Raw genomic sequence first — 27,710 nt, forward strand, 5'->3', positions numbered from 1 at the left:
ACTGTAATGGAGTGTTAGGACTCCCTATTAATCTATTTATCTTATCTAGCGTTGTGCTTCCGCCTACTGTTCTGGTGTATGAATTAATTAAACTATGTGACACAAAAGGGAAGGGAAATAGGACGGGGAAATGGAAAGAAAAATTGCACTACCAAATAACCAACCCTATGCCCATTAAAACCTCACCACTATCCCACTACTTGGCCCTATCTGATCCTACAGCAGGCCGGCTGCCTGGGAGGACGGGACAATATTGTTCAACACACATTGAAACTCATCTGCAGTGAAATCTCGTACACCCAAGTAGTTATCTGCAGTTGCTACCACAACTATTTATCAATTTTCCGTGATTATGTTCCATTTCCGGCTATGCAGTTGATAACCATGGTTATGAACATATTGTGAAATTAGACATTCACGTTAAAAGTTTATTTTTTTTTAAATCAATGAAATAGTAACACCAGTCTTATATTTAAAACATTACTTTTAACTACAAATACAATGATTTCTCTATAACAAGGCCCCACTATGTCTGATTTCTCTGGAGGTTCCTTCTTTCCCTAGAAAGCGTTTCCTTGCCTCTGATGCCATTTGCTTTCTTTGGGTTTAGGTCTTTGGCAAATGACTTCATAAGATTGCATAATTTGTTTGAATATGCACAAATACAATTTATTAATTTACACTGAGTATACAAATCATTAAGAACACATGCTCTGATTCAGAGGGGTTGGGTTAAATGCAGAAGACACATTTCAGATGAATTAATTCAGTAGTACAACTGACTAGGTATCCCCTTTCCCTCCCTTTCTTTCCATGACACAGACTGACCAGGTGAATACAGGTGAAAGCTATGATCCCTTACTGATGTCACCTGTTAAATCCACTTTACATAATATCCACTCAACTGACTAGGTATCCCCTTTCCCTTCCATTTCTTTCCATGACACAGACCGACCAGGTGAATACAGGTGAAAGCTACGCTCCCTTACCGATGTCACCTGTTAAATCCACTTTACATAATATCCACTCAATAATAGGATGGTTTTCCATATATACGGTGGGGAGAACAAGTATTTGATACACTGCCGATTTTGCAAGATTTCCTACTTACAAAGCATGTAGAGGTCTGTAATTGTTATCATAGGTACACTTCAACTGTGAGAGACGGAATCACATTGTATGATTTTAAAGTAATTAATTTGCATTTTATTGCATGACATTAGTACTTGAATTCCGGCTCTCACAGACCTGTTAGTTTTTCTATAAGAAGCCCTCCTGTTCTCCACTCATTACCTGTATTAACTGCACCTGTTTCGGCAGTGTATCAAATACTTGTTCTCCCCACTGTACATGTGTGTATATATATATTTTTATATATATATATATATATATATATATAGATATAGATATAGATATAGATATATATATAGTGGTCAGACTGATAGGCAGTGGGGACCAGCAGGAGTTTGGCTTGAACAGGGGGACGGCTTTCGCCCAAACTTTAGACTTCTAATTCATTACATCATGAATTACTGGCAAGTTCAGTTTGCATCTTCCAGTACCCCGGGTGGGTAGGAATTTCACTTTTGGATCAATGGGCACTGGGCAATGCAAAACTAATTCGCCCAATGAAACGAGGTCTAATCGCTTTCCACATAGGCAATTCATGTGAGATAAATCTGAGAAATGACTGAGAAATGATCTGCTTAAGGGAGATGGATACAGACATCCTGGTCACATGGGCCCGCCCATCTGAGCTGTGCTTTCCTAAGCAGTGTGGGAATGCTCATCATGTCGGCACCGTTGAGGACTACAGTGTCTGAGATTCTGTCCTGCCACTTGATCCTCAGGAGCTTCCTCAAACAGTTCAGGTGAAAGTGACTTAGTTTTTCTGGCATAGCGTTCGTAGACTGGTAGACAGGATTTGCAGCCATAAGTAAGGGTCGGTAATGTGACTGCCTGGTAAACCGTTGTTTCCAGTTTGATGCCTGTCCTTTCCCACACCAAATCTCACAGACGGCCAAAGGCTGCACTGGGCTTGTCGATCCTGATGTTTGTTTCATTGTCTATGTGAACACCGCAATAAATTCCGCTACCAAGGTAGGTGAATTTGACCACAGCTGACAGTTTCTGATCTTTCAAATCAAATCACATCAAATGTTATTCGTCACATGCGCCAAATACAACAGTGAAACAATACTTACAGTGAAATGCCAGGTTCTGTTATTGTTTACCTCTGTGTTTATGTGTGTGTGTGTGTGTGTGTGTGTGTGTGTTGTTGTTGATGTCAACCAGCATGTTTATTGGATAATTAACACAAAGTCTCCTGGGAAATGAGCGAGTCAACACTTGATCCTCTTTAATGGCTCTGTCTGTCGTTCACCCCCTCGATGTGTGTGTGTGTGTGTGTGTGTGTCTGTCTGTCTGTCTGTCTGTGTGCGTGTGTGTGTCACATGTGCCGAATGCAACATTTCACTGTAGACCTTACAGTGAAATGCTTACTTACGAGCCCCTAACCAACAATGCAGCTTAAAAAAAATATGGATAAGAATAAGAGATAAAAGTAACAAGTAATTAAAGAGCAGCAGTAAAATAACAATAGCGAGACTATATACAGGGGTGTACCGGTACAGAGTCAATGTGCAGGGGCACCGGTTAGTTGAGGTAGTATGTTCACGTAGGTGGAGTTATTAAAGTGACTATACAAAGATGACAACAGAGAGTAGCAGTGATGTAAAGAGGGGGGGGCACTGCAAATAGTCTGGGTAGCCATTTGACTAAATTACGTTTCACCGAGTTGTGACTGAACAGCGACATTAAGAACATACAGCTGGCAGGTTAAACACTATCGGCAGGATAGAACAGCAGCCTCTGGTAAGACACGAGGCGGGAGAATATTCATATAAGTGACAACAGAGAGTAGCAGTGATGTAAAGAGGGGGGGGGGCACTGCAAATAGTCTGGGTAGCCATTTGACTAAATGGCTACCCAGACTATTTGCAGTGCCCCCCCTTTACATCATTGCTACTCTCTGTTGTCATCTTTGACTAAATGGCTACCTTATGGCTTGGGGGTAGAATCTATCTTATGGCTTGGGGGTAGAAGCTGTTTAGAATAGGTTTTGTTGTGCCCTCTTCACGGCTGTCTTAGTGTGCTTGGACCATTTTAGTTTGTTGGTGATGTGGACACCAAGGAACTTGAAACTCTCAACCTGCTCTACTGCAGCCCCATCGATGAGAATGGGGGCGTGCTCAGCCCTCTTTTTCCTCTAGTCCACAATCATCTCCTTTGTATTGATTACATTGATAGAGAGGTTGTTGTCCTGGCACCACACGGCCAGGTCTCTGATCTCCTTCCTATAGGCTGTCTCGTCGTTGTCGGTGATCAGGCCTACCACTGTTGTGTCATCTGCAAATTTAATGATGGTGTTGGAGTTGTGCCTGGCCGTGCAGCCATGAGTGAACAGGGAATACAGAAGGGGGCTGAACACGCACCCCTGAGGGGTCCCTGTGTTGAGGATCAGCGTGACGGATGTGTTGTTACCTACCCCCACCACCTTGGGGCGGCCCGTCAGGAAGTCCAGGATCCAGTTGCAGAGTGAGGTGTTTAGTCCCAGGGTCCATAGCTTATTGATGGGCTTTGAGGGAACTATGGTGTTGAATGCTGAGCTGTAGTCAATGAATAGCATTCTCACATAGGTGTTCCTTTTGTCCAGGTGGGAAAGGGTGGTGTGGAGTGCAACAGATATTGCAACATCTGTGGATCTTTTGGGGCAGTATGCAAATTGGAGTGGGTCAAGGGTTTCTGGGATGATGGTGTTAATGTGAGCCATCACCAGCCTTTCAAAGCACTTCATGGCTACAGACGTGAGTGCTACGTGTTTGGTAGTAATTTAGGCAGGTTACCTTAGTGTTCTTGGGCACAGGGACTATGATGGTCTTACAGACTCGGACAGGGAGAGGTTGAAAATGTCAGTGAAGACACTTGCTAGTTGGTCAGCGCATGCTCGCAGTATTGGCCTTTCTAGGGAGTTTTTTCTAGCCACAGTGCTTCTACACCTGCATTGCTTGCTGTTTGGGGTTTTAGGCTGGGTTTCTGTACAGCACTTTGAGATATCAGCTGATGTACGAAGGGCTATATAAATAAATTTGATTTGATTTGAGTACACATCCTGGTAATCCGTCTGGCCCTGCGGCCTTGTGAATGTTGACCTGTTTAAAGGTCTTACTCACATTGGCTGCAGAGAGCGTGATCACACAGTCTTCCGGTACCGCTGGTGCTTTCATGCATGTTTCAGTGTTATTTCCCTCAAATCGAGCATAGAAGTAGTTTAGCTCGTCTGGTAGGCTCGTGTCACTGGGCAGCACTCGGCTGTGCTTCCCTTTATAGTGTTTAATGGTTTGCAAGCCCTGCCACATCCGACGAGCGTCAGAGCCGGTGTGGTACGACTCGATCTTAGTCCTGTATTGACGGTTTGTCGGAGGGCATAGCGAGATTTCTTATAAGCTTCCAGTTAGAGTCCCACTCCTTGAAAGTGGTAGCTCTAGCCTTTAGCTCAGTGCGGATGCTGCCTGTAATCCATGGCTTCTGATTGGGGTATGTACGTACGGTCACTGTGGGGACGACGTCTTTGATGCACTTATTGATGAAGCCAATGACTGATGTGGTGTACTCCTCAATGCCATCGGAGGAATCCCAGAACATATTCCAGTCTGTGCTAGCAAAACAGTCCTGTAGCTTAGCATCTGCTTCCTCTGACCTCTTTTTTTATTGATCTAGTCACTGGTGCTTCCTGCTTCAATTTTTTGCTTGTAAGCAGGAATCAGGAGGATAGAATTATAGTCAGATTTGCCAAATGGAGGGCGAGGGAGAGCTTTGTATGCGTCTCTGTGTGTAGAGTTAAGGTGGTCCAGAGTTTTTTCCCCCTCTGGTTGCATATTTATAATGTTGATAGAAATTAGGTAAAACGGATTTAAGTGTCCCTGTATTAAAGTCCCCAGCTACTAGGAGCGCCTCCTTTGGGTGAGCGTTTTCTTGTTTGCTTATGGCCGTATACAGCTCATTGAGTGCGGTTTTAGTGCCAGCATCGGTGTGTGGTGGTATGTAGACAGCTACGAAAAATACAGATGAAAACTCTCTAGGTAGAAAGTGTGGTCTACAGCTTATCATGAGATACTCTATCTCAGGCGAGCAAAACACTGAGACTTCATTAGATATCGTGCACCAGCTGTTATTTACTTATATGAATAGGCTCCCGCCTCGTGTCTTACCAGAGGCTGCTGTTCTATCCTGCCGATAGAGTGTTTAACCTGTTCTATCCTGCCGATAGTGTGTTTAACCTGCCAGCTGTATGTTCTTAATGTCGCTGTTCAGTCACAACTCGGTGAAACGTAAGATATTACCGTTTTTAAAGTCCCGTTGGTAGGATATACGTGTTTTCAGTTCGTCCCATTTATTTTCCAGCGATTGAACATTAGCTAGCAGGACAGAAGGCAAAGGCTTACTAGCCACTCGTCGCCTGATCCTCACAAGGCACCCTGAACTTTTCCCGCGAAATCTCAGTTTCCTTCTCCAGCGAATGACTGGGATCTGGGCCTGGTCGGGTGTCTGTAGTATCTCCCTCCCTTCTGACTCATTGAAGAAAAACTCTTTGTCTTATCTGAGGTGAGTAATTGCAGTTCTGATGTCCAGAAGCTCTTTTCGGTCATAAGCGAGGTAGCAGCAACATTATGTACAAAACAAATTACGAACAGCGCGAAAAAACAAACAAAAAAGCATGGTCGGTTAAGAGCTGATAAGACGGCAGTCACCCCCTCCAGAGCTCAACCAAGGTTTGAACACGACCTTGTGGTACAGGGTGAGCCATAAAGGTCTTGGTCTTGGATTCTTTCTACTAAAACATCAGACTTGCCTTTTATAAACCAGCTATAGACCCACCAAATTGGGGACTTTTGAAGTATGGGGAAGCATGGGGTTGAATAGATATCTCCATTCCTCAATGGAGAGCATTTCCATTGAGGAATTTCTGTGTATTCAATATTCACGGCTTTAATGCACCAGAAGACTGTGAATGTACAAACTACACGAAGCTTGAATAATACTTGTAGTTCGGTGTCTTGTGGGTTATGTAGTATTAAAGCTTTGGTCCACCCCCGGAAGTAGTAACATACATATCCTCGGCGCGGAATTCAATTTGATCTGATTATCGCGCTACTCTGCTCCTGTATGTCCCTTGGGCTCACTTCGGTAACTTGGCTATATCTAGGTTTTGAGTTCATAACTAGCTAAATAATATATCCAATATCTCATTCTTTATAATGGCAACACCTCCTAAGAGAATATGTTCAAGTCCAAGTTTTGACAACAGTTTTGAGAAAAGAACTAAGAAGATATCCATTGAAGGAAACATTGGTGAGTTTGCACAGCCAGCTGGCTACACATTTTAACGTACACAATCTGAGAGCTAGCTATCGATATATTTCTAAAATTAGATCGCTAGTTAACTACCTATGTGGATGTTTAACTCCAACATGTTTGGTCTGATTTTACTCATCTCATCCTGCCGAATCAACAGGAAGTGTACATTACATTCTGTTCACTGTAAACAAGTATTGGCGCCAAAACAATACATTCTCAGTCTTTGCCTGCATTTTATTCATCCGAAATACTTAACGTTATCTAGTTGTAATGGACAATTTAGCTAAATTAATAGGCTGGCGAAAAAATAACTACACTAGTTAGGTTTCCATTCAATTAGACATTTTAATGCAAATATTCTCAACCGCAACAAAAAAAACAATGTGCATTTTCCCACGAGATGCTTCCATCAAAATGTCTTATTGCGCACAAAAGGCTGTGAGTGATTTCCTTGTGCAGTTACATTCTCATGTACCGACTCATTAAACACAAACTAAATGTGTTTCAATATCATTTTCATATCTACTTATGGTTTGCTTACGAAAAATGTGTTTATATAGTGTGCCCACCCTAGTATTGGTACCGCGCGCTCTAGCCCGCGGGTCCAGGTCGGGTTTAGGTTGCGGATAAACGGCAGCCAAGTATCCATGATCATGTCAACAGAATAAAACCCTCGACATATTTATTGGAAAAGAACATCAAACTCATCTGTTACCTTGCACTTGTACCACCCTGTGAAGTTAATGTATTTAATCTGTAGCCTAATAAACTACATGTTTCTCGAGTAGTATTGGGAGGACCACATGTGACTTTAATTTAACAGTGGGATTTACTTTAAATTTATATTTGGATTAAGATCACTTAAGAGCCTCTGGGGCAGCATAATTGTCCTCGTCCCCCCCACCGCTTTTTATATGTACCTTATTCAACTTAACATTTCAACAAAGCAAATGTTAGCTGACTTGTGTATTTGACTGCTAGCTAGTTTGCTAGCTTTATATATTAATTCGACATGAGTAGAAGTTGCAAAATGCTTTGCTAACTAGCTTGCTTTGATTAGCTTAGCATGTCGTTGCTAGCTGTTACATTTGACACAACTGGTCTCCTGAAGAATCTTAGATATTGTCACATTTGTCTGACTACTGTAACTCAACGTTTTATTTACAAGATTCTCAGTTCAAACGTCTGCCCTGTTTTAAAAGTTTTGTATCTGTTGTACTCTGCCCTTTAACATTTTTTTTTCATTTATTCTGCCCTAAACCAATCATTGATTCTGCCGCCCTAAACCAATCATTGATTCTGCCCTAAACCAATCATTGATTCGCCCTAAACCAATCATTGATTCTGCCGCCCTAAACCAATCATTGATTCTGCCGCCCTAAACCAATCATTGATTCTGCCGCCCTAAACCAATCATTGATTCTGCCGCCCTAAACCAATGTATGGCTTTGGGTTCTCGTGAGCTAGCTATGCATGTCTTGATAGCAGAGTGCAAATTATTCTGGTTAACTAGCTAACTTAAAAATAAAAAATAAAATGTTTGTCTTGTTTTCCCTAATATCTTTATATTGGGATACTGCTTGAAAAGTGTTTCTATGTGTTGCAGCTGCAGGGAAGTCTACACTTGTGCACATTTTAGAAAAGTCTTCAGAAGAATGGGAGGTCATACCGGAGCCCATTGGGAAGTGGTGCAACGTTCAAAACACTGACAATGAGTATGAGGTAACTACAATGTTATGTCCAGTACATAATGTTACGTAAAATGTTATCCCATTTTAATGTTAAATTCATGTGAGTCACAATGTTGGACAATTGATCCTCCGCTTGACAATTTATGTGTTCCCTGTTCCAGGAGCTCAGCACATCTCAGAAGAGTGGAGGCAACCTGCTGCAGATGCTGTATGACAAACCTAGCCGCTGGTCCTACACATTCCAGAGTTACGCCTGTCTGAGTCGTGTGCGGGCTCAGCTGCAGCCCCCTTCTGCAAAGTTGCAACAGGCAGAGAAACCTGTCCAGTTCTTTGAGCGCTCTGTTTACAGTGACCGGTGTGTACCCGTCTGGTGTTTCATTGGTTTAGTTGGAAAATCAGAATAAGACCTGAGAACCTGTGGTAGTAGTATGACTGTCTTTATTTCACTGAGTCTGACTTGTATTGTGGCTCTTTTGCCAGGTATATATTTGCCTCCAACCTATTTGAGTCTGGGGACATGAATGAGACTGAATGGGCCATTTACCAAGACTGGCACGGTTGGCTGCTCTCTCAGTTTGAGTCTCAAATCGAGCTGGATGCCATGATCTACCTTCGGGCTGACCCACAGGTGAGTAAAGCCTTTACATCCTCAGTTCACAAGTGTTTGAACTCCAGACAGTTTGGTGGTCAAATTACTTTCTATTTTTTTGTATTATTTTTTAACACAGCCATGTGCTTAAGGATTTAATTTTCATCTTTTGAGGATTTAATTTTCAATTTTACATGATACTGAAGTGCTTACATGGTCTATATATTTCGGCCTGGTAGAGAAACGAACCCAAAAAAATGAAATCTGTCTTTCAGAGATGTATGCAGAGGCTGCACCGCCGAGGACGGGAGGAGGAACAAGGAATTCCAATTGAATATCTGGAGCAGCTGCACTATAAGCACGAGTGCTGGCTGTACCACCGCAGTACTCAGTAAGTGTTCACCCATTTATACATACAGCGCATTCAGAAAGAATTCAGACCACTTGTCTTTTTCCACATTGTGTTAGGTTACAGCCTCCTTATTCTAAAATGAATTTCAATTTTTTTTTTTATCCCTCATCAATCTACATACATACACAACCCCATAATGACTAAGGTTTTTTAAAAATTTTAATATTTGCAAATGTATTAAAAATACTGATCATATTTACGTAAGTATTCAGATGCTTTACTCAATACTTTGTTGAAGCACCTTTGGCAGCGATTACAGCCAAGTTTTATAGGGAATGATGCTACAAAATTGGCACACCTGTTATTGGGGAGTTTCTCCCATTCTTCTCTGCAGATCCTCTCAAGCTCTGTCAGGTTGGCTGGGGAGTCTCACTACACAGCTATTTTCAGGTCTCTCCAGAGATGTTAGATCGGGTTCAAGTCTGGGCTCTGGCTGGGCCCCTCCAGGACATTGAGACTTGTCCTGAAGCCACTCCTGCATTGTCTTGGCTGTGTGCTTAGGGTTGTTGTCCTGTTGGAAGGTGAACCTTCACCCCAGTCTGAGGTCCTGAACACTCTGGAGCAGGTTTTCTTCAAGGATCTCTCTGTACTTTGCGCCGTTCATCCTTCCCTCAATCCTGACTAATCTCCCAGTCCCTGCCACTGAAAAACATCCCCACAGCATGATGCTGCCACCACCATGCTTCACCGTAGGGATGGTGCCAGGTTTCCTCCAGACGTGACTCTTGGCATTCAGGCCAAAGAGTTGAATCTTGGTTTCATCAGACCAGAGAATCTTGTTTCCTTTTACTGAGGAGTGCCTTCAGTCTGGCCACTCTACCATAAAGGCCTGATAGGTGGAGTGCTGCAGAGATGGTTGTCCTTCTGGAAGGTTCTCCCATCTTCACAGAGGACTTCGGGAGCTTTGTCATATTGACCATTGGGTTCTTGGTCACCTCCCTGATCAAGGCCCTTCTCCCCTGATTGCTTAGTTTGGCTGGGCGGCCAGCTCTAGGAAGAGTCTTGGTGGTTCCAAACTTTGTAATAAATCTGCAATCTGTTTTCACTGTCATTATGGGGTGTTGTTTTTAGATAGAGGCCCAAAAGAATATTTAATTTAATTTAAAAAAATGCTGTAACAAAATGTGGGGAAGGGGTCTGAATATTTTTTGTAATTCACTGTATAGATTTCACATGCCTTGGATTACAGATATGTATCTGTTTGGTCACAGATGCCTTGAAAAAAGGTAGGTGTGTAGATCAGAAAACCAGATCTGGTGTGACCACCATTTGCTTCATGCAGTACGACACATCTCCTTTGCTTCGAGTTGATCCGGCTGTTTATTGTGGGATGTACGTACATACCCCAACCAGAAGTACAGGCTACATTCGCACTGAGCTAAAGGGTAGAGCTGCCGCTTTCAAGGTGCGGGACTCTAACCTGGAAGCTTATAAGAAATCCTGCTATGCCCTCCGAACGATCAAACCGGCAAAGCGCCAATACAAGGCTAAGATTGAATCGTACTACACCGGCTCCGACCCTCAACTTTGATTTGATGTTGTCCCACTCCTCTTCAATGACTGTGCGATGTTGCTGGATATTGGCAGGAACTGGAACACGCTGTCATACACGTCAGTCCAGAGCATCGTAAACACGGTCAATGGGTGACATGTCTGGTGAGTATGCAGGCCATGGAAGAACTGGGACATTTTCAGCTTCTGTGAATTGTGTACAGATCTTTTTGACATCGGGCTGTGCATTATCATGCAGAAACATAACGTGATGTCATCGGATGAATGGCACCACAATGGGCCTTGAGGATCTCCTCACGGTGCCTCTGTGCATTCAAATTGCCATTGATAAAATGCAATTGTGTTCGTTGTCCGTAGTTTATGCCTGCCCATACCATAACCCCACTGTCACCATTGGGCACTCTGTTTACAACGTTGATATCAGCAAACTGCTCGCCCACGTGACGCCATACACGTGGTCTGCGGTTGTGAGGCCGGTTGGACATACTGCCGAATTCTCTAAAACTAGTTGATGCTAAGGAAATGAACATTCAATGCTTTGCTGGACATTCCTGCAGTCAGCATGCCATTTGCACCCTCCCTCAACTTCATACATCCGTGGCATTGTGTTGTGACACAACTACACATTTGAGTGGCCTTTTATTGCCCCCAGCACAAGGTGGACCTGTGTGATCATACATGCTCTTTAATCAGCTTCTTGATATGCCACACCTGTCAGGTGGATGGATCATCTTGGCAAAGGAGAAATGCTCACTAACAGGAATGTAAACTAATTTGAGATCATTAAGCTTTTTGTGCTTATGGAACATTTCTATGATCTTATTTCAGCTCATGAAACACGGGACTAAAACTTTACATGTTGTGTTTTAGCCAATATGCCACTTGTTTTTTTTTTCTGGGCTGGTATTAAGTGTTAGACTATCATGGCATCTTTCGTCCCATTTTGACAGCATAGATCGAGTGGTTTCTTTTGACAAAGGGCTGGCATTTACTAGGAATTTGGGAATGTTATCAGTGTGATATTGTTTCCTACTTCTAGACTTGATTTTGAGTACCTGAAAGATATCCCTATCCTGGTCCTGGATGTTAATGACGACTTCAAGAATGATCGAATTAAGCAGGAAGCTGTGCTGGACAAGGTTAGTGTTGGTTTGCACTTGTATCATCAAGAGATTGTTTAGTTCACCTCAAATCAGAATTTGTTATGGCTTACATGTTTTTTTTCATCCCCGGTTTCCACACAGGTCAGAGAATTCCTCAGCATGCTGTGAGCTAGAAAGGATACCAATGTTAGACTGCACCAGCTCACTGGTCTTATGCTACAGACTGCATAATTCCTGACAGTTTATATCAACTTCCATGCCTCCAAGATTACACTGGTCCTCCATGCCTTAGATAATACTGGCAGAGAAGATTTGGTAATTTTCTAACTTTATGCAATTCTCATTTTCCCATTGGGTGGAGAAAAATGTGTTCTGTTTTTAATGACCTTTGAGTGACTTACAAAATCAGTTGGGGGTCCCCCTGTTAATAATTTGACCATGATTAGATAGCTTGCTAGTGGTAAATTAGTCTAATCTTAAAACTGTTAGCTGACATTGAGTGATTCAGTTACTGACATACAGTAAGACAAACTGCTGCACAACAAAATGTAGAATTTGCTCTGGTATATGCTATTCTAACTCTCAACAGTAAATTGAAACTCCGACTGAGTTACTAAAAATAACATTTCATCCGCGGGCATATTAAAGGGGCCGCCAGTTTCCCCATCCCTGGTCTGGAGGCTGAAGATAAGTTGAACAGGTGTATTAGTGCTGAGGTAGAACAAAGCTTGCATACAACAGTAGGACTAGGTGGTTGGATACCTGCCTCACCAACTACACCAGCACACTGGTCTTCTTGTGTCATTCAGACTAGAGATTAACAGGCATTTGGAAAATAAAATGTATTTGCCTGCTCACAACAGTCGGTATACTTGAAAATGTATGATTTTAGGGTTGCCAGATTTAGGTGGAACTTTATCTATTTTAAATGTAATGTGTGAAAGGTGCTGTGTGCTTTATTTTTTACATTTTAATGTAGTCAGTTAATTTACTTTTTCTTTTGTATTTATATTGTGACTACATAAAATCACAGATTAAGCCTAGTCCTTGACTAAAAGTTATTTCAATGGAGATTCTCAATTGAGAATACTTTTTTAGTCCAGAACTAGGCTTAATCTGTATTTGGGAAACCGGACCCAGGAGTTTCTGCAGGATGTTACACTGACTGAATTCTTGATTCCGAAAGTTTTGGTACCACCACCATTGTTCATTAGGTGTAAGGTCCTCTTATGGCTGTTTCTAGTCTGATTGAATCACCGAACTTTCACTTCACAAGTGTTGTACGTGTTACAATTTTAGATTAAATGGCTCTTTCTTACCCAGCCACATGATGTGCAGTACATCTGTGGCAGGTGGCTGTCGTTTCGTTCAAAAGGGTTCGATTTTTTTGTGTAATATGCTGTGATGAAATATACCACTTACAATTTGTTGTTTTGATGGGAGTTACATTATTTGTTTCTGAAATAAATGGTCAAGAATGGTGAATGTTATATTCATTGCTATATATATAGTGACCATTGTCATCATAAAAAATATTGTCATTAAATGTGTATGTATATATATAAGACTGGTCATTTAGCCTCAGGTATGATTTAAATTTTTTTTGTTTGTTGTAGAAACCATGGGACTGACTGGTGTTTTGCTTTCAGTTGGCTTGACTGAGGATATTCAATACTATAGTGGCCATCTAGCACAGATAATGCTGTGCATGCTAAATCACTATTGGCTTAATTTACGGGGCAATCTGCAGTTGAACCAACAGTGGATTCTTTGCACCTCTGTCACAAGTGTAACCACTCTAAAATTCGTAGACAGTGCTATGGATGCATGGACTGACCACTAAAGATAGCGAAATTATAGTTTTGAGGCTGTAAGGTGTTTGTTTATTTTCTATGATTACAGACATTGGAGTAAAACAAGATTATATTTTGGCTTCTGATGTGGTACAGTACGCTAAACTCGAGGCATTTCTAAGTTATATTCTTCAAGTATCAGTGAGTATATAATTTATGTCCAAAAGGGGCGGGAAGATTGCTTATATCCAAGATGGCGTAGCAGTCGGATGTGTCCTGTCCCGCGTAAATGTCATTCATTTGTATATATTTTAATCTCACTTTCCATCTACGGACTGAATATCCTTTCCTGCAACCCGCCTCACCCAATGTGGTACGGATCTGCTATTTTTATACTTTAGAACCGGAACCCCCCATCAGTAGCTAGCCAGTAGTCAGTTAGCCACTGATGGCGGTCTTCACCGTTATCTTGGATGCCTGCCAGCCTCAGTTCGGTTAATACCTGCCAGTCTGCACAGCGCGATATCAACCCAGAGCATATCGGACTGCTTTTTGTCTACCATATCTCCGGATTCCTAACGCAAGCTCTGAACCTTTACACCGGATCATCGCAGCTAGCCAGCTGCTATCCGAGTGGCTACTCCTGGCTAACATCTCTGTCCCAAAGCAAGTTAGCCTGGAGCTAGCCTCGAAATAGGCTCATCTCCCAGCTAGCCGAAGAGGTCCACCAGCCAATTCTTGGGCTACAATTCCTCTTGCCAATTTGCCTGGACCCTTTACTGGCGACACGGAGCCCCGCCGATCCATCACGATTGGTCTGCTGACGTAATCCGTCAGAGGTGGTTTCAACAGGCTTTTCCGTTGCGACGTCGCCAAAGGCCCATCTGCTAGCCCCGGCCCGCTAGCTGTCTGAATCTCTGGTCTCTAGCTTACCTAGCGTAGTATCGACTACCGAATCGGCTCCCTGACTCACCTATTGCTACTCATTGGACCCTATGATCACTCTGCTACACCAGCCTCTCCCTAATGTCAATATGGCTTGTCTAATGCTGTTTTGAATAGTGATTATTGTCTTATTTCACTGTAGAGTCCCCTGCCCAATATGCCTTAGCCCATTTGTCCCACCCCCCACACATGTGGTGACCTCACCTGGCTTAACTGGTGCCTCTAGAAACAAAACCTCACTCAATGCCTAGGTTTACCTCGACTGTACTCACATACTACCATACCCTTGTCTGTACACTATGCCTTGAATCTATTCTATTCTTCCACGCCCAGAAATCTGTTCCTTTTACTTGTTTTTTGGAACACACTAGACGACCAGTTCTTATAGCCTTTAGCCGTACCCTTATCCTACTCCTCTGTTCCTCTGGTGATGTAGAGGTTAAACCAGGCCCTGCAGCCCCCAGCACCACTCCCATTCTCCAGGCGCTCTCATTTGTTGACTTCTGTAACTGTAAAAGCATTGGTTTCATGCATGTTAACATCAGAAGCCTCCTCCCTAAGTTTGTTTTATTCACTGCTTTAGCACACTCCGCCAACCCTGATGTCCTAGTCATGTCTGAATCCTGGCTTAGGAAGGCCACCAAAAATCCTGACATTTCCACCCCCAACTACAACATTTTCTGATAAGATAGAACTGCCAAAGGGGGTGGAGTTGCAATCTACTGCACAGTTCTGTCATGCTATCCAGGTCTGTGCCCAAACAATTCGGGCTTCTACTTTTAAAAATCCACCTTTCCAGAAACAAGTCTCTCCATTGCTGCTTGTTATAGACCCCCTCAGCCCCCAGCTGTGCCCAGGACACCATATGTGAATTGATTGCCCCCCCCCCATCTATCTTCAGAGTTCGTACTGTTTCGTACTGTTACTGACCTAAACTGGGACATGCTTAACACTGGCCATCCTACAATCTAAACTAGATGCCCTCAATCTCACACAAATTATCAATGAACATACCAGGAACTACCCCAAATCCATAAACACGGGCACCCTCATAGATATCATCCTGACCAACCTGCCCTCCAAATACACCTCTGCTCTCTTCAACCAGGATGACCGCAATCACTGCCTCATTGCCTGCTTATATTTGTCCTATTTCACACATGTACAAGTGTGTATTAATACTCCTAAACTGGGACATGCTTAACACCCCAGCCATTTTACAATCCACGCTTGATGCCCTCAATCTCACACAAATTATCAATGAACATACCAGGTACAACTCCAAATCCGTAAACACGGGCACCCTCATAGATGTTATCCTAACTAACTCGCCCTCCAAATACACCTCTGCTGTTTTCAATCAAGATCTCAGCGATCAATTCCTCATTGCCTGCGTCCGTAATGGGTCTGCGGTAAAATGACCACCCCTCATCACTGTCAAACGCTCCCTAAAACACTTCAGCGAGCAGGCCTTTCTAATTGACCTGTCCCGGGTATCCTGGAAGGATATTGACCTCATCCCGTCAGTAGAGGATGCCTGGTTGCTCTTTAAAAGTGCTTTCCTCACCATCTTAAATAAGCATGCCCCATTCAAAAAATGTAGAACGAAGAACAGATATAGCCCTTGGTTCACCCCAGACTTGACTGCCCTTGACCAGCACAAAAACATTGTGTGGCGTTCTGCATTAGCATTGAATAGCCCCTGCGATATGCAACTTTTCAGGGAAGTCCGGAACCAATACACAGTCAGTTAGGAGAGCTTAAGCTAGCTTTTTCAGACAGAAATTTCCATCATGTAGCACTAATTCTGAAAAGTTTTGGGACATTGTAATGTCCATGGAGAACAAGAACACCACCTCCCAGCTGCCCACTGCACTGAGGCTAGGAAACACTGTCACCACCGATAAATCTACGATAGTCTATCATTTCAATAAGCATTTTTCTACTGCTGGCCATACTTTCCTCATGGCTACTCCTACCCCGGCCAACAGCTCCGCAACAACTTTCCCAAGCCTCGCTTTTCCTTCACCCAAATCCAGACTGCAGATGTTCTGAAAGAGCTGCAAAATCTGGATCCTGACAAATCAGCTGGTCTATACAATCTGGACCCTCCCTTTCTATAATTATCTACCGAAATTGTTGGAACCCCTATTACTAGCCTGTTCAAACTCTCGTATCGTCTGAGATTCCCAAAGATTGGAAAGTGGCCGCGGTCATCCCCCTCTTCAAAGGGGAGACACTCTAGACCCAAACTGTTATAGACCTATACCCATCCTGCCCTGCGTTTCTAAAATCTTTGAAAGCAAAGTGAACAAACAGATTACTGACCATTTCGAATCCCACCGTACCTTCTCCGCTATGCAATCTGGTTTCCGAGCTGGTCATGGGTGCACCTCTCCTAAAGGAAATCATAGCCGCCGTCGATAAAAGACAGTACTGTGCAGCAGTCTTCATCGACCTGGCCAAGGCTTTCGGCTCTGTCAATCACCACATTCTTATCGGCAGACCCAATAGCCTTGGTTTCTCAAATGACTGCCTCGCCTGGTTCACCAACTACTTCTCAGATAGAGTTCAACGTGTCAAATCGGAGGGCCTGTTGTCTGGACCTCTGGCAGTCTCAATGGGGGTGCCACAGGGTTCAATTCTCGGGCTGACTCTCTTCTCTGTATACATCAATGATGTCGCTCTTGCTGTTGGTGATTTTCTGATCCAACTCTACGCAGACGACACTATTCTGTATACTTCTGGCCTTTCTTTGGACACTGTTAACAAACCTCAAAACGAGCTTCAATGCCATACAACACTCCTTCCGTGGCCTCCAACTGCTTTTAAATGCTAGTAAAACTAAATGCATGCTCTTCAACCGATTGCTGCCTGCCCTACCAGCATCACTACTCTGGAAGGTTCTGACTTAGAATATGTGGACAACTACAAATATCTAGGTGTCTGGTTAGACTGTAAACTCTCCTTCCAGACTCACATTAAGCATCTCCAATCAAAACTTATATCTAGAATTGGCTTCCTATTTCGCAACAAAGCCTCCTTCACTCATGTTGCCAAACATACCCTTGTAAAACTGACTATCCTACCAATCCTGGACTTTGGCGATGTAATTTACAATCCAGACAGGATTTACACATGCTGTACATACACAATAGAAAAATGTATGTTTGTTTATGTGTAACTCTCTGTTGTTGTTTTTGTTGCACTGCTTTGCTTTATCTTGGCCAGGTCGCAGTTGTAAATGAGAACTTGTTCTCGACTGGCCTAGCAGGTTCAATAAAGGTTCAATTAAAAAAATATGGAAATGCCATGTCCCATATGCCAACCTCATCAGTGGCTTTTGGAAAGGGTTTTAATGGTCTAATAAAAGTGGCATGGTTCTGAGAGATTGAGTTGAAATACAGGTGACATTTGTATATTTATGGTTAGAGACTGACATGAAAATGGAAAGAAGTGGCCTCTTTACTATTGCATTGTTTATGTACACCTGAAAAATCTTGGCAAAGATTTAGCTCGAATCATAAGTTGCTAAATATATTGTTGGATTTATAAATTAATGATATATACCCCATTGATATTTAAAAAATATGATTTATAAACTCCTGATTAGCTTAGTTAAGCTGTCATACCCCATCATAGCCCAACATATAAGCTTGTTTTACTCCCAATGTTTAAACAATTTAAAAACATTATGGACTCAACATGGTATAAACTATTTTGATTTCATGGATGGTCGGTCTTTGCATCCATACCTGTCTATGAGTGTGAAAGTGGTTACATTTATCCAGGCCCACCCCTTAATTAGATTTACGTGTATTTTGGTTCTATGTTGTGAAACTGTTACGATATTACTGCACTGTCGGAGCTAGAAACACAAGCTTTTCTCGCTACACCCGCAATATCTGCTAAACACGTGTATGTGATAATTGCAATTCGATTTGATCCCTCAGCTTTGTACCAAAACGGAAGCGGGGTGTCGTATTGTATCAATTAAGGATTTCTAAATTTGATAAAGCAGCAATACATTATTACTATTTGCAAGGATAGGCGTATCACGGAGGTGCCACTTTTTGTGACAGACGTGCAAGTGTCCAATCATCTTCCAAATATTTCGTTTCAATTTGTTCTCGTAAACCGACCTTGACGTCGCGTGCTTTCCACTGATAAGCATCTATTCTAGCCAACTGCAGCATAAATATGTTGGTATTGTATTTTCCTGACCAATTATGCGCATGGATTCTGAATAGAGGCGGGCTAAGAGCGAACTATAGCGAAGCATGTTAGGTTGTTAGAAAGTTAATGGCTTGAAGGAAAGAGACGCTCTTCTCGCTTCAGGATTTTACTGAAGTATAAACATAATTACTAACAACCTCAAAGAAAGTTTAAGACAATATTGCGTCTATTAGAATACAAAATACTAAGGAAAGTATGCAGGATGCAGTAGCCGGGACGGCAATGCTGACGGACGGCTTCGAGGACGAGATTGACTCTGTGACTCCGCGCTCCCCTGCCGTAGGAATGGGGGTTGGAGCCACACCAGGAGCCGGACTCGGGGGTTTAGGGATTGGTGTTGGTGGAAAGAAAGTCCGCTTGTTTGGCGAGGCTGGTGGGCCTGCAGCTGACCGGCTTGATTTCCAGCTCGCAGCGGCCGCAGTGCTTTCCTCCGGCCCTGGATCTGCCAGCGACGATGATGAGGTATCTGAGGTAAGCAACTCATGCTAGCTAAAACTAACCCAGCGAAACTGGACAAGATTCACGTTAGTTATAAACGTTGCCTCATCCCGTCTCTTTCGACGATATCGTTGAACCCTCATTACTCTCTTATATCAACCAAAATAATATCAGTCAGATGTCTTGCAATTTTCTTTTTTTGGCGGATAGTTTTGCAGAGTCTTGTGGCTAACAAGCTAGTAACATGTTTTGCTATTTGTCATATTATGAGCAGTATTTATTTATTTTTTTGGCGGAGGGCTTTGATTTAGGCCCGACGTAGTGGGAACACACACGGCGCCATCAACTGCTAAAGTTAGCTTGCTTGTGAAATTTAGCTAGGTAGTGAGTGTAGCTAGCTAGTTAATGTTATAACCACACGTTTTGTTAGCCTGTTATAGGACAAACTGGTCAGGTGTTTTGAACAGGTAACGAGGTGACGACGCATGTTAATAGTGTCAGATATGGTAACTGGCATTCAATCATGCATTAACTTATTCATTGTCACCCCAGTTGTCTTATTTGGCTCTAACGTTGCTTAACTAGCCAGCTGGCTAGACACATTCGCCCTCATCTTTGAATAGCAAGCTAATTAGTTACAAGTCCTCTTTAACTTGACATGCAGTTTATGAATTTCTTTATTACTTCGCCAGGGTTGATGGCACACTTTCCAAACACAACACGGCCTGATATGTGATGTTTGTTGAGAAGCATGATGCCGAGCTGTCAGTCAAGATGCTTACTGGAGTGGTGATGTAACATAATTCAGCAAGGGTTTAGAAATGCCCCAGTGATCAAATCAAACGTGACATTTCAGAGTGAGCTAGTTCTTTCCTCTACCTATTCTAAAATGACTAATCTCATATGTAGGATAAAGTAATGTTCAAGCAATACACGCCCACACTTTGATTACCATTGGCTTGGGAATAAATAGCCAGAATATTTGATTTGTTTACACTTATTTTCCCCTTCTTAACTGTACACTTTGTAAATGTCTGCTCTCAGACTCTGAAGGAGTGCCTGACCAGTTTGAAGAGAGTGTTGGAATAGGATGATGTGCCTCTACCACCTGGTTCCTCTGTGTTCTCACACTCACCTCCAGGAAATTCAAATATATATTTTTACACAATTTTCTTTATCCTCTATTTGGTATTTAAGTTAGTTGACTTTTGGTCACAAATGTTTGAGAAATACATTTTGAAATCAGCTGTTAATTAAAGGGATCCTAACGATTTTAATTGCCTTCACCTATGAAAATAGGTGATGTCAGAACATTGTAGAGACACGCCCATCATCGCAACACATTTCTGTCTGCAGGACAAGGTTGTCTTTTGCCTTGCATAGCTCACTTCCTCCCCTTGGGTTGTTGGTATTTTGGTTTGAATTTAGGGGTGTAATAGAGGGGGAGAGGTCAGCGGGGTATAGTTACTAGCACTGCCCCAGGTAGACACACCATTAGTCTGCATTCTTAGATCAGGCAACCATTTAAAGGCCCTGGCTGCCACACAAGCTGTTTATTAGGGCTGTGACAATGCAATACTTTTTTTCCAGGGCAAAAATGAATACATGAAGCAGCCCAAACTCTTAGGTCCTTTAAAAACCTGCTGCATGTGAAATATTGGTTGCTATAGCTTGGAAAATAAATGTGAATCTGGATGACAAAATAGTGCTTGTTTTCAACATTGGGGCTGTTTTCATAAAGAAGTTGAATCTGTATTTTGTTTTAATTGCTACGATACTAACGAGTATCGCGATACTGGTATCGTCCTGCTCCTAATATTTATTTTTATTCAAAAGAATGCATTCATACAGTACAGTTGCTTATAGGGTTCCACGCAACTCAGAATGTATGTGTGCTATGCTTTTGAGATGTGATGTTCATTCCAGAATGTTCTCAACAGAACAACAGGAAGAGGTATGTCTAACATGCACAGCTTCTGGTGGTTGTTGTAAAGTTGGTCATGGTGTTGTCAGCTGCAGGTAGCCTAGCGGTTAGAAGCACCGGGCCAGTAACAGAAAGGTTGCTGGTTTGAATCTTTGAGCCGACTAGGTGAACAATCTGTCTGAGCAAGGCACTTAACCCTAATTGCTCCTGTAAGTCACTCTGGATAAGTGTGTCTGCTAAATGACTAGAATGTGGGGAGAATCAGCCTTGATTGCTGTAGTCATGTGAATGAGACTTGGTGTGAGCCAGAAGTGTAGGGGTCCACTCCACAATGAAAGCCAGGCTGGTGAGCCAGAAGTGTGGGGGTCCACTCCCCAATGAAAGCCAGGCTGGTGAGCCAGAAGTGTAGGGGTCCACTCCCCAATGAAAGCCAGGCTGGTGAGCCAGAAGTGTAGGGGTCCACTCCACAATGAAAGCCAGGCTGGTGAGCCAGAAGCTGTGAGCCAGAAGGGGTCCACTCCACAATGAAAGCCAGGCTGGTGAGCCAGAAGTGGGGGTCCACTCCACAATGAAAGCCAGGCTGGTGAGCCAGAAGTGTAGGGGTCCACTCCACAATGATCCAACTGTCACTTCCTCTTTCAGAGATTGAGCTTGACCCAACTTGACATTGGTATTGATCTGTAGATTTTACCACAGCATGTTTTGTAAGTACAAAGCGGTACAACATTTAGGTAACAGTTAAAATGTTCCAATGTCCAAGAGGGGTCCACTGCGCGGCTAGTGAAGGTTTTACACACACATGTAGTGGGTTATGCAAATTCTGTCTCATCTCACAACTGGCTATGTGCTGGTCATTTTGTTTTATACTTTAATACCCGGATCACATTCTCTTGCACAACGGCATGTTGCGTGAATTAGGTTAGTGATTTGATAATGATTTTAAGTCAAATGCACTATAGACAACATGACACTTTATCAGTAACCCAACCCCGTGCAGATTTCTATGTCAAAATAATTAATAGTAAGAAAACACTAACGATACAGTGCCACTTCCCTGTTTGTGTTGGAGTAACGGCAGATTGACTGGGATTATTCAAGGCTCCTTGACCACAGGATGTTTTGTCTTTAATTCCCTGTGAATCTTATTAGGCACACACATTTCCATTGAAGGTTTAAATACTGTAGCAGCTCAGTACTGTGAGTGTCTGTGTGTGTGTGGCTGAGGGTCAGGGGTCGACTATTGGACAGGAGATACTTAATTACCGGTGCCATGTACAACAGAAGTTATTGCTGCCGTAAGTCTTCCCCCTCATTGTTATTTATGTGTTTTTGTGGACTTTGACTTTCAGGTAAAGTCTCGTCACAGTGTACTGTACTAGTTTATCTTTTCTTTGTCGTGGTTCACATGGGGGGGGGGCAAGTCAGAGATTAGATGGCATAAGTAAGTACCTGGGTAATTGTAGAGCAAAATAATGTGCCAAATCCCATGATTGTGTGCAAGTAACCATGTTTCTATCCACTTTTTCTGTGAGTAAAGTCATACGGTATGGAGAGAGAGAATCACGGTCGCTGTGATGGAAACTTCCTGTTTCGCTACAATTTTATAAATGCTGTTCATTTGACACGGTGGAATTTTTTTGTGTCAGTAAAATTATTGCAGGAATGGCGGTTGAAATGCCCTCATGCGCAAATGTTTTATATAATAGCCATCATATCAAAATAAACTTGGAGTCACACGATAATGTGGTGTGTGGTTCTTCCACTACGACTTGGGGAAACCATGCAGTTTTATAGGCTAATGATGAACTTCACAGGATGGTCAAAGTACACAGTGATGAGCTTGGTGCTCCTTTTCAATACATATTGAGGGTCTTATTCTGGTGACATGATGATAGATGCTTGACTGCCCTTTGTGAGAATATATTCTTAAATATTGTAACTAACAATCTTAGTTTACAAGATTAGGAATGAAAAGTCAGTTTAGTGGTGGAATGTCATTGTAATTTTCCTCATTGTGTTCCAGCTGAGAGGTCTCAGAAGTGCAGGACATTTTGGCAGAAGTGGGATTTGACCAAATAAACTAGCTAGATTGTAGGAAGCAATGATGTCATGTTTCATGACGATTATTAATGATCTTCACATGATCTGTTTTAATAAAGCATTCTATGATTTAGTTTCCGCCCTCACCAGCATTACCCGCCTAAGTGTAATGTAGGACGTAAGATCATTTACAGGCTCCATCTCTTTCTCCGTCCCGCCCTGCATCAGGGTCTGTCTCACACACACGTACGTAGACAGATGCGTGGATGAGGTAATCAGTTACTTGTTTATGTGGCCTCTTGGTCAGACACACCCTGAGATGTACGCACAAATAAAATTGTATTTGTCACATGCTTCGTAAACAACAGGTCTAGACTAACAGTGAAATGTAATTTTCCAACAATGCAGACGTAAAGATATATACAGTGGGGAGAACAAGTATTTGATACACCGCCAATTTTGCAGGTTTTCCTACTTACAAAGCATGTAGAGGTCTGTAATTTGTATCATAGGTACACTTCAACTGTGGGAGACGGAATCTAAAACAAAAATCCAGAAAATCACATTGTATGATTTTTAAGTAATTAATTTGCATTTTATTGCTTGACATAAGTATTTGATCACCTACCAACCAGTAAGAATTCCGGCTCTCACAGACCTGTATGTTTTTCTTTAAGAAGCCCTCCTGTTCTCCACTCATTACCTGTATTAACTGCACCTGTTTGAACTCGTTACCTGTATAAAAGACACCTGTCCACACACTCAATCAAACAGACTCCAACCTCTCCACAATGGCCAAGACCAGAGAGCTGTGTAAGGACATCAGGGCTAAAATTGTAGACTTGCACAAGGCTGGGATGGGTTACAGGACAATAGGCAAGCAGCTTGGTGAGAAGGCAACAACTGTTGGAGCAATTCTAAGAAAATGGAAGAAATTCAAGATGACGGTCAATCACCCTCGGTCTGGGGCTCCATGCAAGATCTCACCTCGTGGGGCATCAATGATCATGAGGAAGGTGAGGGATCAGCATAGAACTACACGGCAGGACCTGGTCAATGACCTGAAGAGAGCTGGGACCACAGTCTCAAAGAAAACCATTAGTAACACACTACGCCGTCATGGATTAAAATCCTGCAGCGCACGCAAGGTCCCCCTGCTCAAGCCAGTGCATGTCCAGGCCCGTCTGAAGTTTGCCAGTGACCATCTGGATGATCCAGAGGAGGAATGGGAGAGGGTCATGTGGTCTGTTGAGACAAAAATAGAGCTTTTTGGTCTAAACTCCACTCGCAATGTTTGGAGGAAGAAGGATGAGTACAACCCCAAGAACACCATCCCAACCGTGAAGCATGGAGGTGGAAACATTCTTTGGGGATGCTTTTCTGCAAAGGGGACAGGACGACTGCACCGTATTGAGGGGAGGATGGATGGGGCCATGTATCGGGAGATCTTGGCCAACAACCTCCTTCCCTCAGTAAGAGCATTGAAGATGGGTTGTGGCTGGGTCTTCCAGCATGACATGTGTGAAACACACAGCCAGGGAAACTAAGGAGTGGCTCCATAAGAAGCATCTCAAGGTCCTGGAGTGGCCTAGCCAATCTCCAGACCTGAACCCAATAGAGAATCTTTGGAGGGAGCTGAAAGTATGTTTTGCCCAGCGACAGCCCCGAAACATGAAGGATCTGGAGAAGGTCTGTATGGAGGATTGGGCCAAAATCCCTGCTGCAGTGTGTGCAAACCTGGTCAAGAACTACATGAAACGTATGATCTCTAATTGCAAACACAGGTTTCTGTACCAAATATTAAGTTCTGCATTTCTGATGTATCAAATACTTATGTCATGCAATAAAATGCAAATTAATTACTTAAATCATACAATGTGATTTTCTGAATTTTTGTTTTAGATTCCATCTCTCACAGTTGAAGTGTACCTATGATAAAAATTAGACCTCTACATGCTTTGTAAGTAGGAACCTGCAAAATCGGCAGTGAATGAAATACTTGTTCTCCCCACTGTATATAACATTGAAATGGTGACATGAGGAATAATTACAGTCAATAAATAGTCAAATAAAATAACATTTATAAATATATATCCAGGGACTACAGAGTCGGTGCAGGGGTACGAGGTAATTGAGGTAGATATGTACATACACAGTGTTCGGAAAGTATTCAGACCCCCTTTTCCATATTTTATGTTACAGCCTTATTCTAAAATGGATTGAATATATTTTTTTATAATCAATCTACACACAACACCCCATAATGACCAAGCAAAAACAGGTTTAGAAATGTTTGCAAGTGTATTAAAAATTAAAAAAACACACCTTTTTATTTACACAAGTATTCAGACTCTTTGCGATGAGACTGAAAATTGAGCTCAGGTGCATTCTGTTTCCATTTATCATCCTTGATGTTTCTACAACTTGATTGGAGTCCACCTGTGGCAAATTCAATTGATTGGACATTATTTGGAAAGGCACACAACTGTCTATATAAGGTCCCACAGTTGACCGTGCATGTCAGAGCAAAAACCAAGCCATGAGGTCGAAGGAATTGTCCATAGAGCTCTAAGACAGGATTGTGTCTGCACAGATCTGGGGAAGGGTACCGCAGCATTGAAGGTCCCCAAGAACACACTGGCCTCCATCATTCTTAAATGGAAGCTATTTGGAACCTCGAAGACACTTCCTAGAGCTGGCCGCCTGTCCAAACAACAGAGCAATCGTGGGAAAAGGGTCTTGGTCAGGGAGATGACAGATCACTCTGACAGAGTTCCTCTGTGGAGATGGCAGAATCTTCCAGAAGGACAACCGTCTCTGCAGCACTCCACCAATCAGGCCTTTATGGTAGAGTGGCCAGACGAAGCCACTTCTCAGTAAAATGCACATGACAGCCCTCTTGGAGTTTGCCAAAAGGTACCCAAATGACTCTGACCATGAGAAACAAGATTCTCTGGTGTGATGAAACCAAGATTGAACTCTTTGGCCTGAATGCCAAGTGTAACGTCTGGAGGAAACCTGGCACCATCCCTACGGTGAAACATGGTTGTTGCAGCATTATGCTGTGGGGATGTTTTTCAGTGGCAGGGACTGGTAGACTAGTCAGGATCGAGGGAAAGATGAACAAAGCAAAGTACAGAGATCCTTGATTAAAAACTTGCTCCACAGCACTAAGGACACCTGACTGGGGTGAAGGATCACCTTCCAACAGGACAATGACCCTAAAGACACAGCCAAGGCAATGCAGGAGTGGCTTCAGGACAAGTCTCTGAATGTCTCTGGCCCAGCCAGAGCCCGGCTTTGAACCCGATCGAACATCTCTGGAGTGACCTGAAAATAACTGTGCAGCAACGCTCCCCATCCAACCTGACAGAGCTTGAGAGGATCTACAGCGAAGAATGGGGAAAAACTCCCCAAATACAGGTGTGCCAAGCTGGTAGCGTCATACCCAAGAAGATTCGAGGCTGTAATCGCTGCCAAAGGTGCTTCAACAAAGTACTCTTATTTTTTTATTGGGGAGGTGGGGTAGATCACCTTTTAATAGCACAGATTGTATCTTCCATCAATGCAATTGTCTGCAATATTTACAATCTGTGTATGTAAATATATACAGTACCAGTGAAGTTTGGACACACCTACTCATTCCATGGTTTTGTTAGGGTTCATTCCTTACGTCCTTGTCAATCATTGGGGAAATTAGCATTATGACAATCTTTAATTCAAACTTTTATTAATGCAATTGCAGACAGAAGTTGACAAACAGGAACATAGAACGCATGTTTCTGAGTAAGTTCTGCCTCAAACAAAAGGTCTCCAGTTGTTTTATTAAACTGAAGTCCCGCCTTAGTGATGTCACTGACTACGTCGTTACCTTTTTACTCCTGAGACCCAAAACCCTGCAGCCATAGCTTTACAAACCGTTTCAGTGTTATAAAAGCTAGGCAATAAATGTCCCCTCCCCAAAGTTGATGTATTGTGGAATGTCTGAGTTGTCTCTTATCTCCCACACTCCCCTTGAGAGAGAGATCTTATAACATAAGCATAATCAAACATTTGTACAGCCCCAATCGTGAACCCTGACAGTTTTTTTTATTTGTACTATTTTCTACATTGTAGAATGATACTGAATACATCAAAACGATGAAATAACACATTAAATCATGTAGTAAGCTATAAAGTGTGAAACAAATCAAAATAATATTTGAGATTTGTGTAAGTAGCCACCCTTTGCCTTGACAACTTTTCACACTCATGGCATTTTCTCAACCAGCTTCATGAGGTAGTCACCTGGAAAGCATTTCACATAACCTTGTTAAAAGTTTGGCTCAAAAGCATTAAAGAATAATTAAATTCCAATCAGTTGTGTTGTGACAAGGTAGGGGTAGTATACAGAATATATAAGTTAATTAGTTAACTGCACCTCAGATTGCAGTCCAAGTAAATGCTTCAGAGAGTTCAAGTAACAGACATAACTCAAAATTAACTGTTCAGAGGAGACTGTGTGAAATCAGGCCTTCATAGTCAAATTGCTGCAAAGAAATCACTACTAAAGGACACCAATAATAAGAAGAGACTTGCTTGGCCCAAGAAACATGAGCAATGGACATTAG

General features: G+C 42.6%; 2 protein-coding genes across 7 annotated transcripts in view; both read left to right on the forward strand.

Annotated features, from left to right (window-relative positions):
- Nucleotides 1-6,197: 6,197 nt before the first annotated feature.
- zgc:110540 (deoxynucleoside kinase) lies at nucleotides 6,198-13,204 on the forward strand. The gene is made up of 7 exons (XM_024393437.2): nucleotides 6,198-6,411; nucleotides 8,024-8,139; nucleotides 8,270-8,463; nucleotides 8,589-8,736; nucleotides 8,973-9,088; nucleotides 11,661-11,760; nucleotides 11,866-13,204. The coding sequence occupies exons 1-7, from the start codon at nucleotides 6,318-6,320 to the stop codon at nucleotides 11,890-11,892; spliced, it is 795 nt and encodes a 264-aa protein (XP_024249205.1). The 5' UTR covers nucleotides 6,198-6,317; the 3' UTR covers nucleotides 11,893-13,204.
- A 5,505-nt stretch (nucleotides 13,205-18,709) lies between these two features.
- LOC112228259 (ankyrin repeat and KH domain-containing protein 1-like) overlaps nucleotides 18,710-27,710 on the forward strand; it is a 46,776-nt gene continuing 37,775 nt past the window's right edge. For 4 of the 6 annotated variants that reach the window (XM_042309815.1, XM_042309818.1, XM_042309816.1 and 1 more), the window contains exon 1: nucleotides 18,710-19,169. In XM_042309815.1, coding sequence (XP_042165749.1) covers nucleotides 18,894-19,169 — 276 coding nt within the window. In that variant the 5' untranslated portion in view covers nucleotides 18,710-18,893. The remainder of the gene's footprint in view (nucleotides 19,170-27,710) is intronic. The other 2 variants (XM_042309819.1, XM_042309820.1) reach the window with 1 other exon arrangement.

This window comes from Oncorhynchus tshawytscha, linkage group LG30 (assembly GCF_018296145.1).
Source record: "Oncorhynchus tshawytscha isolate Ot180627B linkage group LG30, Otsh_v2.0, whole genome shotgun sequence".
Lineage (NCBI taxonomy): Eukaryota > Metazoa > Chordata > Actinopteri > Salmoniformes > Salmonidae > Oncorhynchus > Oncorhynchus tshawytscha.